The sequence below is a fragment of the Stegostoma tigrinum genome, chromosome 30 (genome assembly GCF_030684315.1).
Source record: "Stegostoma tigrinum isolate sSteTig4 chromosome 30, sSteTig4.hap1, whole genome shotgun sequence".
Taxonomy (NCBI): Eukaryota; Metazoa; Chordata; class Chondrichthyes; order Orectolobiformes; family Stegostomatidae; genus Stegostoma; species Stegostoma tigrinum.
In genome coordinates this window covers 14,993,910-15,012,405 of record NC_081383.1, presented here as the reverse complement: position 1 = coordinate 15,012,405, position 18,496 = coordinate 14,993,910, and the positions used below count along the sequence as shown (strand labels likewise).

The 18,496-nt window shown below is 40.0% G+C and overlaps 1 protein-coding gene across 1 annotated transcript in view; it reads right to left on the bottom strand.

Annotated features, from left to right (window-relative positions):
* Positions 1 to 17,957, bottom strand: part of fstl3 (follistatin-like 3 (secreted glycoprotein)) — a 31,070-nt gene extending 13,113 nt beyond the window's left edge. The window contains exons 1-3 of the mRNA XM_048559416.2: positions 17,779 to 17,957; positions 9,333 to 9,518; positions 1,428 to 1,646 (exon numbers count right to left, since the gene is read on the bottom strand). Of these exons, the coding sequence (XP_048415373.1) occupies positions 1,428 to 1,646; positions 9,333 to 9,518; positions 17,779 to 17,863 (490 nt within the window). The 5' untranslated portion in view covers positions 17,864 to 17,957. The remainder of the gene's footprint in view (positions 1 to 1,427; positions 1,647 to 9,332; positions 9,519 to 17,778) is intronic.
* Positions 17,958 to 18,496: the final 539 nt, after the last annotated feature.

Genomic DNA, 18,496 nt, shown 5'->3' with positions numbered 1-18,496 from the left:
TAGAGAATAAATGCGGTTAGCTGCACCCATAAAGGGTCTTTGGGGCAACTATGTATCAAACACAGAAATCTAGCACGGAGGTTCAGCAGTAATCAGGAAGACCCATGGACTATTTGCCCTTATTTCAAGTGAATTGGAGTATGAAAATATGAAAGTCTTACTGCAACTGTGCAAGGTGCTGTTGAGGCCACATCTGGAGTACTGCAAGCAATTTTGGTCCCCTTCTTTAAGAAAGAGAAGCTTCACCGGGATTCTCCCTGGTATGGAGGGTTTGGCTTATGAGCAAAGCCTAAACAGGCTGGACGCTACACACTGGAGCTTAGAATCAGAGGTGATCTCACTGAAACATACAGGATTCTTAAGGGGCTTGACAGGATAAATGCTGACATGATGTCTCCCCTCTTGGGAGAGTACAGGACCAGAGGGCATATTTCAGAATAAAGGGGAGCCAGTTTAAGACTGAGGTGAGGAGGAATTTCTTCAGTGACTTTGGAACTCCTTGCCACAGAGAGCTGTTGGGTCCGAGCGCTTGACTACATGTAAGGCTGAGATAGATTGTTGATGGTCACGGAATTAAGGGTTACAAGAAAATGGCAGGAAAGTGGATGGGAGGAATGTCGGATCAGCCAAGGTACGATTGAATGGCAGAGTGTGCTAGAGAAGCTGAATGGTCTTTTCCTGTTCATATTTCATATGGTTTTATTACCCCAGAGTGTGGTGGATGTTGAATAAATTTAAGGAGGAGACAGACAGATTTTCAAATAGCAATAGGTTGAAGGGTTATAGAGCGTGGACAGGAAAGTGGAGTTGAGGTCAAGATGAGATCAGTCATGATCATATTAAATGGTAGAACAGGTCTGAGGGGCTAAATTGCCAATCCTGCACCTTGTTCCTGTGCTCTTATATTCTTTCTTATGTCTCTCGAGAACCCAGATCACAAAATACCATCATGAATGCTAAATTATTCCTCTTGCTATTTACACATTTCTTTTCTAAAATAGCATAGAATGAAGTTTTCCTGTGCACTAAATGTGAAGAAACTGTACAGATATTCTTTGCAAACATGTTTACTGTTTGTTACACTGAGAATTTTTTCCCCTTCATTTATTTCATCTTGTACATGGATGAAAAATAGTCCATGATACAAAATCAGTAAATCCTAATACATATTTGTATGTTTTTGTATGGTATACTGTAGGTAATTCATTTCAAGACACATTATTTATCTTATAAATAATATAGATTAAACCCAACCTTTCTCAGTCAATACAGAGGAAGCACAATGGCTATTGACTTCCCTGATCCTTCCATGCTGGCCGTGTGATAGGGGAATCGCATTAACAGAACATTACAGGGTCCAAGGAAATTACCTGAAGTAGTGGGAGAAAAATATCTAAAACCTGCAGGAGAATTAAATAAAAACTTACTTTTGCATTCTCCTTGATATTGCACTTCTAGCTCTGGCAGTCCTCTGCACTTTGCCAAAAGGAGAGCACATTCATCCTTGTAGACTTTACCATCAGTTCCACACACAGGGACTTTCTTTGTAACATTGGAACAGTCAGGTGCACAGATACACGTTGGCTTGTTATGCTTATTCATTTTGCAAATCTTCCCAGGTCCACAATCCACACCCTCACAAGATTCTAAAGAAACAAATGAAAATTAGACCATAATAAAGTAATAATACTGATCTACCAACTTGGCAATGGTGTAAAATTTCATTGGTAAAACATTCAAACTGAACAGCAACACTGTGCCCATTTTAAACTATTTGTAATTTCATGAACAAAAATAATTCAATTGTGTTTCTACTTCCTGAGATCCAATTTTGATAAATATAGATTATATCTTTCATTTGTTTCTTTCTTGCATAGAACAGGACAATCAGGATGATATTCTAAGACTTCCTAAAACATCCATCTAACAGTTAGACAGGTAGATCTGCATGCATGATATGTTCAAAACAGTGCTAGTTTTATCAGGTGATAACATCTGTGCGTGAATGGCTGGCTGATTACCTGCACATTTGTACATTAGTTGGGAACTTGAGAGCAGTATGATACTATTGGTATAGTAAGGCCAACCTTTTCACGGAACGGTTTTCAACGAGATATCTCACAGGATATAATATTGCTGCTGCTGCTGCCAAAGTTCTCTGTTCAAATTTCAGAAAAACACAAAAGGAATAAAGGACCTATTGTGTTCTGTTATGTAATTATGCTCATAATGATATCTTTACTTAACAAAAGGTGACTGCTTTCCTAATCAAAATGATGCATTTAATTCTAATACCATAAATCTTCATCACTCATAAATGCTCCCAAACTGTGACTATTTCTCAAATTGACATCATAAATAATTAAAATAATTCAACATTCCTTTATAAGGACGTAGCCCTTGCTTCATCACAAATCCATACTGTTGTTCAGAGTAACCTGTATTGACGTTGGCAGCACTTTTGAAAGCAGTCATTAGTCAGATTGAAATAAACGTGCCAGTGCTACAGCTAAACTTTGAAGCAATTCTGAAAGAAAACTGTACCTTGAAGTTACTGCCAATACTGGCAGCCTGAATATAGTGACATAATTTTGTTTCCAGTATAGCTCATTTTCCTGTACAGTTTGTTCTGGCAACTGAGAGCACTACAAGTGTCACTCATTTTCTGTACTGTAATATAGCACTCGCTGAAAGGACTTGATGTTTATTCCAATGCTTTACTGGCTGGCCTCCCAATATTCCACCCATTGTAAATTTGAGCATATCAAAATCTCAGCTGCCTGTACACTCACGCATATAAGCACCCAATCATCCATTATCCAGAATATCTAGGTTAGATGGATTAGCCATGGAAAATGAGGGGTTATGGGGATAATGTAGTGGTGTGGGTTTATTATGTTTATGGGATGCTCTTTGGAGGGTCAGTGCAGACCTCAATGGGCCGAATCGCCTGCTTCCAAGACTATAGGGCTTCTATGATTTTAACTACTAGGGTCCTAAGCTCTAGAATTCCGTCCCAAAACCTTCGTCTCCTTTAAGTTACTCCTGAAAACGTACCTGTTTGTCTAAGTGTTTCCTAGTAGTTCCTAGTCCAATTTTGCTGTTAATGCATCTGTGAAGAAATTCAAGTTGCTTGTCCCACACTAATGGTGCCATATAAATGTGAGTTTCTGTTGTTGAAAATAAATAATACAGAACCAAAGCTAAAATATATCTTGATTAAATATAAATGTGCCACTGTACACAGCAATAAGAGAAATACGTGGGAGTCATTACAGGTCAAAGTGGCAGGGTGGTAATGCCACTGGACCAGTAGCCCTGCAGAACAGAATTAGTGTTCAAATCCCAGTAGAATGGCAAGCTAATTTCAATAATGGTGACCACTGTAAAGATAAAATCTCCATAGTCCTTTTGGACCTTACAGTTGCTCTCTCGTTAGAGAGAGATGATTGCTGACGGTTGTAACCAGAGGGTGATCGCACTTTAGGTGAGGAGGGAGGTTGAGAAGGACAGTTGTCAGGGTAACCTCAACTGTGTGGGAATTAAACCCACACAGTTGGCATTGTGCTATATTTAAAACCAGCTGCCCAGCCAAGTGAGCTAACCAATGCCCCCCAAGCTATTGTCAAATGTCATAAAAACCAATCTTGCTCACAAATGGTCCATTTTTACATGGGTTGGCCTACTTGTGACTTCAGACCAAAAACAACATGTTTGATGCTTACTTGCTCTCTGCAAAGGTGTGGGAGGTCACTAAGTTTGAGGGCAGTAAAGAATGAGCAACAAAAGTGGTTTTGCCAGAGATGCCAACATCTCATTCTTAAGGGTTTTTAAAAGAAATCAACAAAATTGGGAGCAATTCAGTTAAGTTTTCAGTATGACCTGTTTGTACTGTTTAATATAATCAATAATAAATCATATTAATCCATGTCTTAAATAAAAATGGGTTCATCATCATACCCTAGGTAAACAGGTGAATATAGTTGTAAGAGAAGGCTTTGAAAGCAAACCAATTGTAATCTATATTCAGAGAGGAGGTAAGAAATAAATCAACGGTTTTTACTCCATCAAAAATCGCTTATTGATGGGTAGGGAGGTGGTGGAGAGGTACAATGGGTTGTGGGGTGTGTGTTCGGGAATGAGGTAGCATAGATTGGCATGGATGGGCATGGGGAGTGATGAGGGAATGAAGGGGAAGGAAGAGGTTAGAGCTGGAGGGCAGTTTTAGATTTTACATATTTAAAAACATCAATACAGTGCCAGAGCTTCCACCTAGCCAGCACTGTGCCTTGGTATCCTCTGTTGCCATCTTGGTGTTGTTTGGCCTGATTCCCAGGAAACCCCAGAATGAAGCTCTAATATGTTTGCAGACATTTTTATATGTCGTGAAATTTGGCACTGTGTACATCTGATGCACGGATAAAAATCCATGCCATAGATTTCTAACTACTGCAATTATTATTGATATTTATCTCTAATCATAGTCAAAGCATCAATGCTTTTTTTTGAAATTTGCAGAGCTAAAATTGCAAGGTTTCTTTGCTATCTTAATCTTCAGTGGCTACAAGCTCAAACCAGAGAATCAGGGTAATGACAGTCCTCTATCCCCGCTGTGCTCAAGTCTAATGAGAATTTAATGTGTGGAAATAAGTCATGTCTCTTGGCAACCCAATTTTAAATGGTTCTTAAGGTAACAAGGTTAAAATAATACGCAATAATTTGCAGCTCAATGCCTTTAGACTACACACCAGAGTGATTAATTGCTATTAATTTAACCACATAGATCAGTCTTCACCAAATTTATCTGGAAATTTATCTGCTGCTGACTTTTTTTTGTAGGTAACCATCTGCAAAATGCATGAGAAATGCACGAGAAGCATCCCATATCCCACAGCAAGTGCTGTGTTTGGCAGCAGGACTTCCTATTTTCAAACACTTTTACCGTAATGGAAAAAGTCAGAAGCCGCGTGAACCAGGGTATAGTCCAACAGGTTTATTTGAAATCACAAGCTCTCAGAGCACCTGATGAAGGAGCAGTGCTCCAAAAGCTTGTGATTTCAAATAAATCTGTTGGAATATAACTTGGCATTGTGTGACTTCTGACTTTATCCACCCCAATCTAATACCAGCATCTCCACATCAGGGAAAGTCTCTCTGTCATAGTGAAAATGTTTTGAGGAAACACTTTCAAGAGTGTTCCATTTGTTTCAATGGAGAAAAGTTTGTGGAGGGGAGCATCTTACTCATGACTCAGCATTTTTAAGCATGGCTTAATGCAACAGTAAGGAAGTTTTAAATGAGGCCTATCAGATATGGATGAAAATATGGGAGCACAAAATCAGCTTGCCACAAATAATATTCATCATGGAAGTTACCTTTTTCCCTAGAATACAAGCTGTGTAAAATAGTCACTGAGCGTAGTGAGCTGGTACTACACAGATCTGATATCTTTCACCTAGACAGATGTACAGTAAGCTTTTTAAGGACAATGAAATTTTTAGAAGAAAATAAGTAGTCATGAAATACTTTATGAATATGATTCCTCAGCACCTGTCACTGCAGAGGTATCATACGGTGGAGAATAAATCAGTGAAAGATGAATCCAGTGGCCCATAAAAGGCAGGTAGTGGTGCTGTGGTAACATCATTGAAAAAATCCAGAACTCAGGTTAATGTTCTGAGGTCATGGACTTGAATCCCACCAGGATGGATGGTCAAGTATGAATTCAATAAAACGTTGGTCTAATGACCACCATGTAACCTGTCAGTTGTTACTAAAAACCAATTTCCTCTCTGATGAAGGGTCTAGGCCCGAAACGTCAGCTTTTGTGCTCCTGAGATGCTGCTTGGCCTGCTGTGTTCATCCAGCCTCACATTTTATTATCTTGGTTCACCAAGTGTCCTTCAGAGAAGGAAATCTGTCACCTTTACCCTGGTCTGGCTTACGTGTGACTCCAGATCCTCAGCAAAGTCACTGACACTTGACTACACTCTGAATGTGGTCAGGTCAAGGGTCAATTAGGGATGGACAATAAATATTGGCCTACCAGTGATGTCCACATTCCAATGAATAAATAATAAAATCAGAAAGTAAGTGACCCTGGAAATCAGGATAAAGACAAAAACTTGGGAGAAATTTCCTTCCAGAGACCATACACATTTATGGTAAGGAAAACTGTACATAGAATTTTCAAGAAAAGGGCTTGAGGTGGGGTCAAGAATTATTTTTTGTTACTTATCTTGATTTGTTACTAGATATCTGGAATTTATCCAAGGATAAACAAGTTTTATTCTGTTTCCAATAGTATTAAGATACAAAGGATCTAATTTCTCAACTTTAAAATGCAAAGTAACCCTTAAATATTAATTTTCTCTGAAAATTTTGAAGTGTCACTTTGTCAAGACTTCTATAGTCAATCTGAGTGTACAGTATTAGAATTTTTTTGAGAAACATTCAGTTGCAAGTGTATAAATCAGGTTGTAATGTCTTACATTAAGGCAGTGGTTAGCGCTGTTTGAAACAGCAGTAAATTGTGAAAATTCATTTGTTAATTTCCTATTCTTCTTTTTGTTGGTGAAGGCAGCTCACCTTTTCCATTGCTTTCTAAATCCAGCAGAGCATGTTCTGAGTTACTTATGCAACTTTACATGTAGCTAGCTCATTAGTCTTAACAGTGGCGACCAGCTTGATCCATTGTGACTAGAGATATTACTGGAGAGCAGGAGGGTCACAACTCCACTCCCAATAGATCTAAATACTTTGTTGGTTGTCAGGCCAGTATTCAGTGATCAGACACTAGTATCATGCTCACTGGGGGTAGGTAAGGCTGTTTCATGTTACCATAATAACTTACATCATAATATAATGTATTTGCCTGCTCCTTTGAGCCCTTTGAAACTGTATTCAACTTTGCCTTTGAAATTAATTGTGTGGGCAAGTTCTCTGGTGGTCCACTGCCTTGGTGCTGATACTGCTACTCCTCAGGTTTACTTCTCAGGCAAGGATGAAATCTTCTCAATAAAATCTCTATTACTATATTTTACAAGAACCATATGACACCAGCAGCGTGCTATTACAGAACTTAACTCACTGCAGATGCAGACTCTGAGCAGTCCTTACATCAAACAACTTGCCCAATAGTCCTGATCAAGCAGCGCTTGATTCTAATATTTATTCAACTTTACTGTGCCTTAAGAAAAAACAACTTCAATAGAGTAAAAATATTGTAACAGCACTCCTAATGGCATATGCATCGAGGCAAATAAACCATTCATACACTTCACTGTAAAAACAAACTATAGCCCCATCTTGTCAGCAGGCAGTTCTTGAAGTGATAGAAATGGTAAATGGTTAATAATGTTCCAAGCTAAGCAATGTGCTGATGAGGTTATTGCAAAGAATTTTGTAAAGGATGGGATATGCCCTCAGAACTCCACACCAAATCTACGGACAACTATAGAAATGAGAAAGCAATCACAATTTCATTATGGGTCTGGGCTGGCCCCTGCAACAAAATACAAAGTTGTAGCAATTTCAGCCTTGGAACCTGTGGACTGGCTCCAAGAACAGTGTCTTATAACTAATGTTCCACTCAAAAATGATGCCAAAATGACAAACAAATTGAAACAATAACAGAAGACTAGAGCGAAGGATAGATGAAAGGAGATGATCTACTATCACAATATGTCATGTGTACACTGCTTTAAAAGTTTTGGCAAAAATACGTCTTACTCTTGCCACTTTATCTAAATGTTTGTGTACTCTTTTCTACTTGAAATACAAATAGGAGTGAAAAGCAGCTCTATAACATACAGAATGTCGAGAAAAATTGCAAATGTTTCTTATGGCTAAGCCACTACTCCATGCTACTAACCCAGAGAAGATGTTCCTATGTATACATTTTATTCATTAGACAGTGACTCAGGTCCAAAGGAGCATTTGGAACTAGATTGTTTGCTTTTCTGAGATAATTTTCTACACGTGTTGTCAGTTAGAGGGAAGACATTTTCAAAATTAATTTAGTTACCAGTACAATTTGGATTTTTTGTCAATAATGTTTATCAGACTTTTGTCTCTCAAGGCAAGGAGAGAAAGGCCAAAATTTACAGCTCACTGTCGACTACACTTTTAGTGAGTCATTGTGGTTCCCTTTTCAAATTTTTGATGGTTGGTGAAAACTAAACCTGTTATTACCTCAGCTATAACACAAATATTTGAAGCAAAATGTGAAAATAAATTTTCCACCTTTTGTAACCTTTAACATCTGTTCAGCCCGGCCACCCAGCCATCTCTAAATGTTTGTAAAATGTACCCTAATTTTTTCCTATGGCAATTGGAATAAATATAAACACTCAGTTTTTAATAGACTGAAAAGAAAGGAACATATAAATAAAGTAAAAATTCTAACCAAAAGCTGCCTGTAATACCAAGCTGTGGCTCTCGTGCGATGTTTGCTTGATTTAAATTTCAGCTCCCAGGCATGGGTCCTTTCTGTAACTGAGCTCAAGGTGGGAAGGTTAGCCAGGAAGAGATATACTTTTGAGGTTCCCTCTGAGCCACTTTGAAGGTACAGTATGAGCTATTCACAAATTGTTTCATGAGAGGTAACATAAGTGCATAGCTATACAAAAAAAAAGACGGTCAGGCTATCTGCAACAAAATCAAATTATAGGGAAAGCTATTGTCATTGCAATTAGACAAAGCTCAATTAACATAGGCATAGGTATGGAGACATTATGAATTGAAGCAGGCATATTATAGGTTCATATTGATCCATTTCTGAACATTGTTACTGCAACATGCTATTTCAGTGTACCTGATTTATCATGGTTGTTACACATCTTCATCCTTGCTTTAAAATTTCTCCATGGCCTCATCCCTCCCAATCTTTGTAATTTCTACCAGCCATAAACCTTCCATGGTATCTGTGTTTCTCCAATTCTAACCTTCGATGGAACCCTGTTTTAATTGCTCCATCATTGATGGCTATACCTTCAGTTGTCTCAATCCTAAGTGTGTGAATGTTCTTACTATGCCTCTTTGTTTCTCCTTCTCACTTTATTCATTTAAAGATACGCCGTAAAACTTAATCTTCAGAAGAAAAAAATCAGTAAAAAAAAACATGATATTTGGAAATGAACATACAGGTTGTACTGGAGCACTATTCTGAGAATACAAAACAAGTCAGGCCAATGTGTTATTTGCAGGTTTTACTTTTTTTTGTTCTGGTCATTCTTCTTGGCATCATACTCTGTTTTATTTGGTTTATGTGATTTTTCCTTGTCTAAAGTATGATGCATAAATATCAGTTATTATTATTGCTGTATACTTACTGTGGCATGGGAAACAATTAATTCCACCGAGAATTATAAGTTTTAAAATATCATTCTCTGGGATATCATGGCTTGTCCAAGCAGTTTGAGCACTTCCACTGCTGCAACACTCCTCTCGATCAATCCGTGTCATGGATAAAGCCTGGCATTTTCCATTTCTTCCTTGTTGGAGCCAACATACCCCAGCTGAAGGAACCATAACAAATAAAACATGAATGAGCAATTTCAAAGACATTTGTTTTCGCTGATTTTTTCAACATATAATTACATTCTTAAAATTCTAAAATTATAATACCTTCTTGAGCCCACCAAAATTCTCCCTTCTTTAATTAACAAATCTAAAAATCAAGAACAGCAGTTATGAATCTGAGTCACAACATCCCTTTACATTGTATACCAGAGCACCATTGTGCTGTGTCTTTGCACTGGCTGTTTAAAGCATGATTTTACTAATGTTCTTTATCATTCTCTAATAATCCAGCTCAGGTAGCATTTTATAAATACATCATAAATCGTGACAAAAAATTGAGATTATTTATTATTTAAAGTTTTATAATTTGAAAACAAAAGGATTTCAGACTTGTTAATTATGGCACAGTTAATTTATGTCGTCGTTTGATAATTGTGTCTTTCTGTTTCTTTGTGCTGTTACAACTTTCAATAAATGCGACAAAGTCATTTCAGTCTGTATGCACTTGTCTAGAAATAGATTTCCCCATTCATCTTTGGGAAGAAAGAAGAATGTGATAATACCATGTATCCCTTAATGATACACAATATCATTGAGAAAGTTATTATCCTAATGGTATGTAACTGCATTGTTAATCCACATAGCCAGGTAAGGTTTCAGGGACCCCATGTGAAATCACACCACAGCGGCTGGTAGAATTTAAATTCAATCTGGAATTCGGAGTCTAATGGTGATTGTGGGGAATAAATCATCCAGTTCACTAATGCCCTTTAGGGAATGACTCCAGACGCACAGCAGTGTGGCTTAATTGTATCTGAAACTACATAACACAACATTCAGTTGTAGTAATTGCTACAAAGTTAACTGTCTTCTGGGCTAACAAAGTGTGGGGCTGGATGAACACAGCAGGCCAAGCAGCATCTTAGCAGCACAAAAGCTGACGTTTCGGGCCTAGACCCTTCAGCACTTAGCGATAGGCAACAAAACTACTGGCCTAGCCAGCGATGCCTATAATCTGTGAATGAATAAAAAAAAGTCTCAAAGAAGAAGAAATGAAACCAGATGGACCATCTGCAACCTAGGCATCGGAAACAACAATGGCATAAACAAGCCTGCTGACTCTGCAAAGTCCTCCTCAATAATGTTTGGGGACTAGTGCTAAAATTTGGAGAACATTCTCACAGAATCTCTGACATAGTCATACTCATGGAATCGTATCATTTTAGAGACAGCATCCCAGACGTCACTATCAACAGTTCTGCATATTCCTGTCCCACCAGCAGAACAGGCTCAGCAGAGATGGTGACACTGTGGTAAACAATCAGGAAGGAATTTCCCAAGGAGTTTTGAACACTGACTCTGGGCATCAGGTGTCTCATGGTGTCAAGTCAAACCTGAGGATAGAAACTTCCTACTGCTCACCTCCTGCTGTCCTCCTTTGGCTGATGAATCAGTGTTCCTCTGTGTTGAGCAACGCTTGAAGAGGGTGGCATGGGCAGAGATTGTGCTCTTGGTGGGGGGATTTCAATGTCCACGATCAAGAGTGGCTTTACGCAACACTGCTGATTGATCTGGTGGGGCCCTAAAGGACATAGCTGCTAGACTGCGTCAGAGGCTGGTGGTGAGGTAACCAAGAAGAGGGAAAAAACATGATGCCCTCTGGGCTATCAGCAGCAGCAGAACCATAATCCAATATAACCTGCAACTTCAGGGCCCGACACTTCCCACACTTTACCAATATCTTCGAGCTACGGGATCAACTCTGATTCAATGAAGAGTGCAGGAGGGCATACCAGGAGTGCCCAACATGCCTAAAAATTAGCTGTCAACCTGGTGAAACTACGAAGTAGGTCTACTTGCATGCAAAACAACATAGTGTCGAGCGATGGGCAGATTTAAGTTCTGTAGTCCTGCCTAATCCAGTTGTGATTGTTGGTGACAATTTAACAACTCACTCGAGGAGAAGGGTCCCCAGATATTCCCATCTTCAATGATAGGGGGGCCTAGCACATCAATGCAAAAGATAATGCTGAAACATTCATAGCAATCTTCAGCCAGACGTGCTAAGTAGTTGATCCATCTCACGCCTCCTTCAGAGGTCCCCGCATCAAAGATGCTAGTGTTTAGTCAATTTGATTGACCCTTCATGATTAACAGAAATAGTTGAACACATTGGATTCTACAAAGGCTATGGGGCCTGACAACAGTCCAGCAATAGTACTGAAGACTTATGCTACATAGCTTGCTAATCACTAGCCAAATGATTCCACTAAAGCTACAACACTGGCATTAACCCAACAAGGTTAAAAATTGTCTCCAATGAAAGATAATCTAACTAGCACCCCTTGATGTTCAATAGCATTACTATCACTGTCAACCTTCTGGGAATACCATATACCAGAAACTGCTCTTTAACTAGTCATGTAAATACAATGGCTGCAAGGGCAGGTCAGAGGCTAGGCTAGAGTCTAACTCACCTCCTGACTCCCTAAAGCCTGTCCAATGTCTACAAAGCACAGATCAGAGTGATGAAGTGCTCCCCAATTGCACGAGTGCAGTTCCAACAACACTCATGAAGCTTGACATCATCCAGGACAAAGCAGCCTGATTGATTGGCATCACATCCACAAACTTCCACTCACTTCACCACCAATGCTCAATAGCGGCAATGTGTACCATCTACAAGATGAATTACAGAAATTCACCAAAGAACCTGGACAGCACCTTTCAAACCCACATCTACTACTGCCTAGAAGGACAACACTAGCAGGCATACAGGGACATCAGCACCTTCAATTTCTCCTTCAAGCCATTCACTATCCTGATTTAAGTATATTGCCATTGCCACACAGTTTCACTGGGTTAAAATCCTGGAATTCATTCCCTAATGGCACTGTGGATCCACCTACAACACAAGGACTGCAGTAGCTCAAGAAGGCAGCTCACTATCACCTTCAAGGGCAAATAGGGACAGACAATAAATGCTAATCCAACCAGCTCTGCTCACATCCCATGAGTGAATTAGAAAAAAGTATGGCTTAATACTGAACAAAGTAACTCATATGAACTTAAATTAAGAAAGTTGGGGAATTGACGTATATGAGAATTAGTCTGCTCATGAAAAGTGCATCTGTCTATGAAAGAAGGCTAAAATGACAGAAAATAAGTAAACAGTGCAATAGGCTTCGCTGACTGCATGCACAAGGATTTTGGTGAAGGTGACAAATGTGGATAAAGATCAAACTACATGACTGAAAGAATTTTGTCCAGGCCAATACTTCCACATAGGAAAGCCATACTGCTCATTCCATCTCAAACACTGATTTCCACAACTGGAAGGATAATTAATCACCTTTGATAATAATGATCTACTGTGCCACCTTACTGTGTACAATGCCTTGACTTAAATATAAACTTAGAACCTATGACATGTAAGCGATGACAGATTACCTGCAAAGAATAGCCTTACATTGATACACAATATTTACTTGGGTTCTGCATGAATTCATTATTTGATTGAACAGATAGGTTTTACTGTAAGGCCTGAAAATTCATTGCAATCTCTTAATTCCATACAACATTCAAAAACCCACTAGTCATTTTATCGAGCTGAGGCTGAGTTCTAATTCCAAGGCAGGTACACAACCAGAAAAGAAGCTAATGTTATAGCCAATGATTTAGCACATAATAAATAAAAGAAATATGAAAACACATTGAATCTCCTTCTCTGAAAGAGTACAAAGTTTGTTTTAAAGTTTGTATATAAAACAGCAGCGACAGCATTGTAATATAATCAACACTGTATTTTCCTCAATTGTTACTCATTCGAAGGATAATAGGGTTGGCTGAAATCAACTGCATTTTAATTGGTGGGTAGCTTATTTGTGGCTCTTCTAGTGGCTGTGTTGAGATAGCAAACCTTTAAACTGTACACTTGATTTAGAAACTTTTATTTTAGAAACATGTGAAAATCACACAGGATATTTAATTTTTTAATTTGTTTTCTGTAAAAGGCTAGGAATGCATTTCACAGTCTGTGTGAAAGAAGTCCAATAACTTTACTTAATTATCATTTCATCCAAATTTCGTCAAGTACTTCTTTGTAAGTATTGCTCATTAATGAGGTTAAACTGCAGCCTATATATTATTACTTTCAAGTGATATAGAGATTCAGAACTTTCCTTTCAAGGTGAATGTATTTGAATTAATCACGGGGACGCTCACCTTCACCAAAGGTCACTTCAACAAAGAAAACTCTCTCAGTATTTCTGAGGTATCAGCTGTATTTCTCAAACAAATGCCGACAACTTCTAATATATTGCTGATCCTTAGGATGTTGAATGTGGAACTGACACTCAGTTTGTAACACAGATATTTACAATTTGAACAATGTGGAGACCGGTGACTACTTATACTGTCCCAGTAACACTGCTCTCTGGCTAAGTGACCTGATCTCTGGGCAGAAGCAATTAACTTCATGCATCAAATTGGCAGGGCTTTTTCCATAGAATTTTCCAAGCTCACAGTCTCTATCGCCTTACAAGAACAAGGGACTTTGATCAGATGGGCTAATAGGTTCAGGACATCCAAGTTTAGGTTAGTGTAGGTGAGATGGGCTTCAGATCAGTATGACAGGTCGGCACAACATCGAGGGCCGAAGGGCCTGTACTGTGCTGTAATGTTCTATCTTCTATAAGTTTCCCTCCAAGGCATAACTTGACCTCACAGTAGTGTAGGATTACCTTCATCACATGGGTTATAACAGTTCAAGATGGTGGCTGCTACAAACTTCTCAAGTGTATCAATGACACCCAGATCCCATGAATGAATAAAATTAAAACAATACCACAATTAAACATATTCTATTTCTTCCTTTTAAACCTATTCATTTGAACGCTACCAAAAACACTGCTGTCAGTGCAACAGAAAGGGAAAAGTAAAACATAATTACTGACCAGATTCGGCAGCACTTGTGGAGGGAAAGCTGTTAACATTTTGAGTCAGGTGACCCTTCTTCAGAAGGGCATTCTAGTCATTGGACTCCATTAACTCTGATGCTGCCAAACATGCTGAGTTTCTTTTAGTAATTTCTGCTTTTGTTTCAGATCTTCAATGTCAGCAGTTTTTTTTTGTTTTATTTTAGTTAAGTTCTGATAAATTGATGGTGAGGACATAAACTTGAACCAGTGCCCTCTCTATGATCCAGGGACATTTTAGAAAGGGTGTTCCAAGATTTTGACATAGGCACAGTAAGGAATGAATGATATATTTCCAATATTATACAATGAAGGGACTTTTTCTTGAGGGGGTTGGAAACGTTAACTCTTATTCCTCTCCACAGATGTTGCTTGAACCTGTTGAGTTTCTGCAGCAATTTCTGATATATTTCCAAGTCAGTTTGATGAGAACTTGGAGGGAGGGGTCTTGCAAGCCGCAGCCCTCTCATGCTTCCCTGCCTTACTCCTCTGGGCACTCTAGTGAATAAATTTGTAAAGTGACAATTTAGTTGCGCAAAAATGTTTATACATGTATTCCTTTCATTGTAATCATTCACACTATTGGCATTAGGAGCTAATGTTTCTTAATGTACAATCCCATAAGGAATGGCATTATAGAGCACAAATGACGTAATTATATTTATATGTTCCATATGTGGGATCAACAAAATGTTTTATATCGGAGGCTGATGGTAAGTCAAAGAATGCTATTGTGCGTTTGCGGGAAATGCTCACTTTGCATGTGACGCTGCCAACTTGCATTTCAAAATGATTTTATTGCGGCGGAGATTCACGTTGCGAGAGAAGAGGTTCCACTGCCTGCTATCCATCTCGCTCTTTGCCCCTCATTCACCAAAAAAAAGCGCCCCACATTCTAGCAATGTTCCAGTCAATTTGTTCGGAGATATTATTACACATCTCTGGAGCAAGTGGGACTGACGCCCACATCTGCCGGTTTCAGAAGCAGGGATACCCATCACTGCGCCACAACAGTCCCCTAAAACTTCACTTTCTAATCCAAACAGGAATGCCCGTGAACGCTACATCTTGACCCCGTCTTACACTTTAGAGTGAAACAGTAAATCCAAACCTGCAGTCAAAACAGTATCATCTACAGCTTAATAAAATGTGAGGCTGGATGAACACAGCAGGCCAAGCAGCATCTCAGGAGCACAAAAGCCGACGTTTCGGGCCTAGACCCTTCATCAGAGAGGGGGATGGGGAGAGGGAGCTGGAATAAATAGGGAGAGAGGGGGAGGCGGACCGAAGACGGAGAAAAGAAGATAGGTGGAGAGGGTGTAGGTGGGGAGGTAGGGAGGGGATAGGTCAGTCCAGGGAAGACGGACAGGTCAAGGAGGTGGGATGAGGTTAGTAGGTAGCTCATCCCACCTCCTTGACCTGTCCGTCTTCCCTGGACTGACCTATCCCCTCCCTACCTCCCCACCTACACCCTCTCCACCTATCTTCTTTTCTCCGTCTTCGGTCCGCCTCCCCCTCTCTCCCTATTTATTCCAGCTCCCTCTCCCCATCCCCCTCTCTGATGAAGGGTCTAGGCCCGAAACGTCGGCTTTTGTGCTCCTGAGATGCTGCTTGGCCTGCTGTGTTCATCCAGCCTCACATTTTATTATCTTGGAATTCTCCAGCATCTGCAGTTCCCATCATCTACAGCTTATTGTGTACCGTTGCCTCTGTAGCCAGTTGATGGAGAAAGTGTTCGACTCTCACTACTTCCTCTCGGTGTAAACTTTATTAAAAGGGAAAAAAAATTCTGACGATTGAAATTTTTGGAAAACTTCAGTTATTCCGCTCGAGTGAAACAAGTTTTCCCTTCTGAGAGAGGGATAACCCGAGTGTCTCATTCATGTTTTTTGCTTCAGCCAAGACACAGCTCCGGGCAGTTTATTGAGGATGGTGACCCAGACAGTGACCGGGGAAATTCACTCTGACGCGCCGTGTTTGCTCGCCACCTTTACTAATCGCTTCACATTGTTACCTGAAATTGGAGGGTGCCCAGAGCTCATACAGATTGTCACCCACTCTGAAATGGTCCCAACCCTGGCAGACACAAGCTTTTATTATTTGCCCCCGTGTAACTTCCCAAGACAAACGGGATCCTGCTGGGTCCCTTTCGAACTCACAAGGAATGTGCTGTTAGAAAAATGAACGGGTGAGACGCTTTTAGCATTTCTCATTCGCTTCAGTCTCAGAGCCTAACCCTGAGCCTTCACTACCTTCTGCAAGCCCCCATTGATAGTATTTGATGTAAGATTCGGCAACCTTGCGAAATCTCCGCCAGTTTTCCAGAAGATTCCTTTCTCTTCTACATGCCGGACTCCATCCGCGCATCTATCCAACCTTACCAAACACCAGACAACCGACTGTCCCACCTGGTTCCATTCAACCAACAGCCTTCAACCTCAATACACATCAGCAGCGTCAGGACTTCATTCGGACACGTGCGCTTCCCTCCAAGTGCACAGTAATGGACTGGGTTTTGATTAAAAGTTACACGAGACTCCAAAAGTTGACTCTGTTTCTCTCTCCACAGCCAGAACTGCTGATCTTCTCCAGCATTTTTGTTTCAATTTACAGCATCCGAAGTATTTTGCTTTTATTTATGTTTTCACAAATATTTCTTTAAACCCTGCTATAGTCTCCGAGTGTTAATAATACCAAGTATAAATAATAAAAGAAAATGCCACTATGTGTTTTCATATAGAAAATAAAATCAGATTATGCCGAAAACGCACAGCAAGTCAGTCAGCATCTGAAACGAGGGACAGTATCCCGGAACGGGCTATCCTTAATAGGAATGGAGGGAGACTTTCATTGAAATAACGCCGGTAAGATGTCGCGCATTCGGATGCGCATTTTTGCTGTTTCTAATGCAACACTTTAGGGCCCATTTCACTGAAGAATATTTTTACAATTTCAACCCACGTGTTGCAAACGGAGCTGCTGTTTGACTGTGGTATCAAACTGACCGTAACACTAGTTGTCGCTGCACTCAGAGATGCATTGTGAACTTCTTTTAACCCGCCCAGTCCTAACGACTTTACACATTGCATTTTGTTGTTACAGCTGACTTTTCCAACTGCCCATTGGAGTTACACTGTTTCCAAATCAACCTTTTTACTGATTTCAGAGGTGAAAGTGAACTCCTCGTGATCGTTTTAGAGTTGTAACATATGTTTATGATCAGCCTGCTGTCGAAAGTGCTCTAAAAGGGAAAAATAAAATACCATTATTTACTTCTTACCGTAGGAGGGGTTGCCGCCGATGAAATGACACAGGATGGCTAACATGAAGGGGGTGGTGAACAGATTCTTCATTAACAGGCGCATGGTGACAGGGCACTTAGGGAAAACGAACACGCAAAACAACGAGGGGGGGGGGAAATGGTCAAAATTTTCTTCTGTAAGGTCAGACCTCACTTTTCACAATGAATGTGGGTTTCCGAACTGGTCCTTAAATATATCGATTGGATGGGCGGATAGAGCAGACGTGTTCCCGGGTGGGCGGGAAACAACAGCCAGTGAGGTGAGAGGCAAAACAATTTTTTTCTCTCCCTCTCTTGCCAACTTTTATCTTGTCTCAAACCACGCCCAGCGTCTTGGGTCTCAACCAGAACAAACGTAGCCTCCCGCCAGCATCCAACCCAGCAAGGTCACCTTTACTATGCTCTGAGTCTGAGTCAATATTTCCTACAAACTAAACTCCGAGGGTGTGATGTTCACTGTATGCCTACCCAAGGCGTACAAATGATTTCCCGATTTTCTCTCTGCTTGTATCTGAGGATTTTTTAAGGGTAGTTTAGCTCTCCGCTTTTAATTGTAAACGGAAAGGACGCCTTTCCAACGTCTTTGTTGAAATTTCAATCAGCAAAGCCCCAAGTAATAAGCTGCCGATCGTAAACATGCAATGTCGACAGGAATCTCTGCTTGCCTTTACCTCGGTGTTGAGTTGGTTGTGACAAG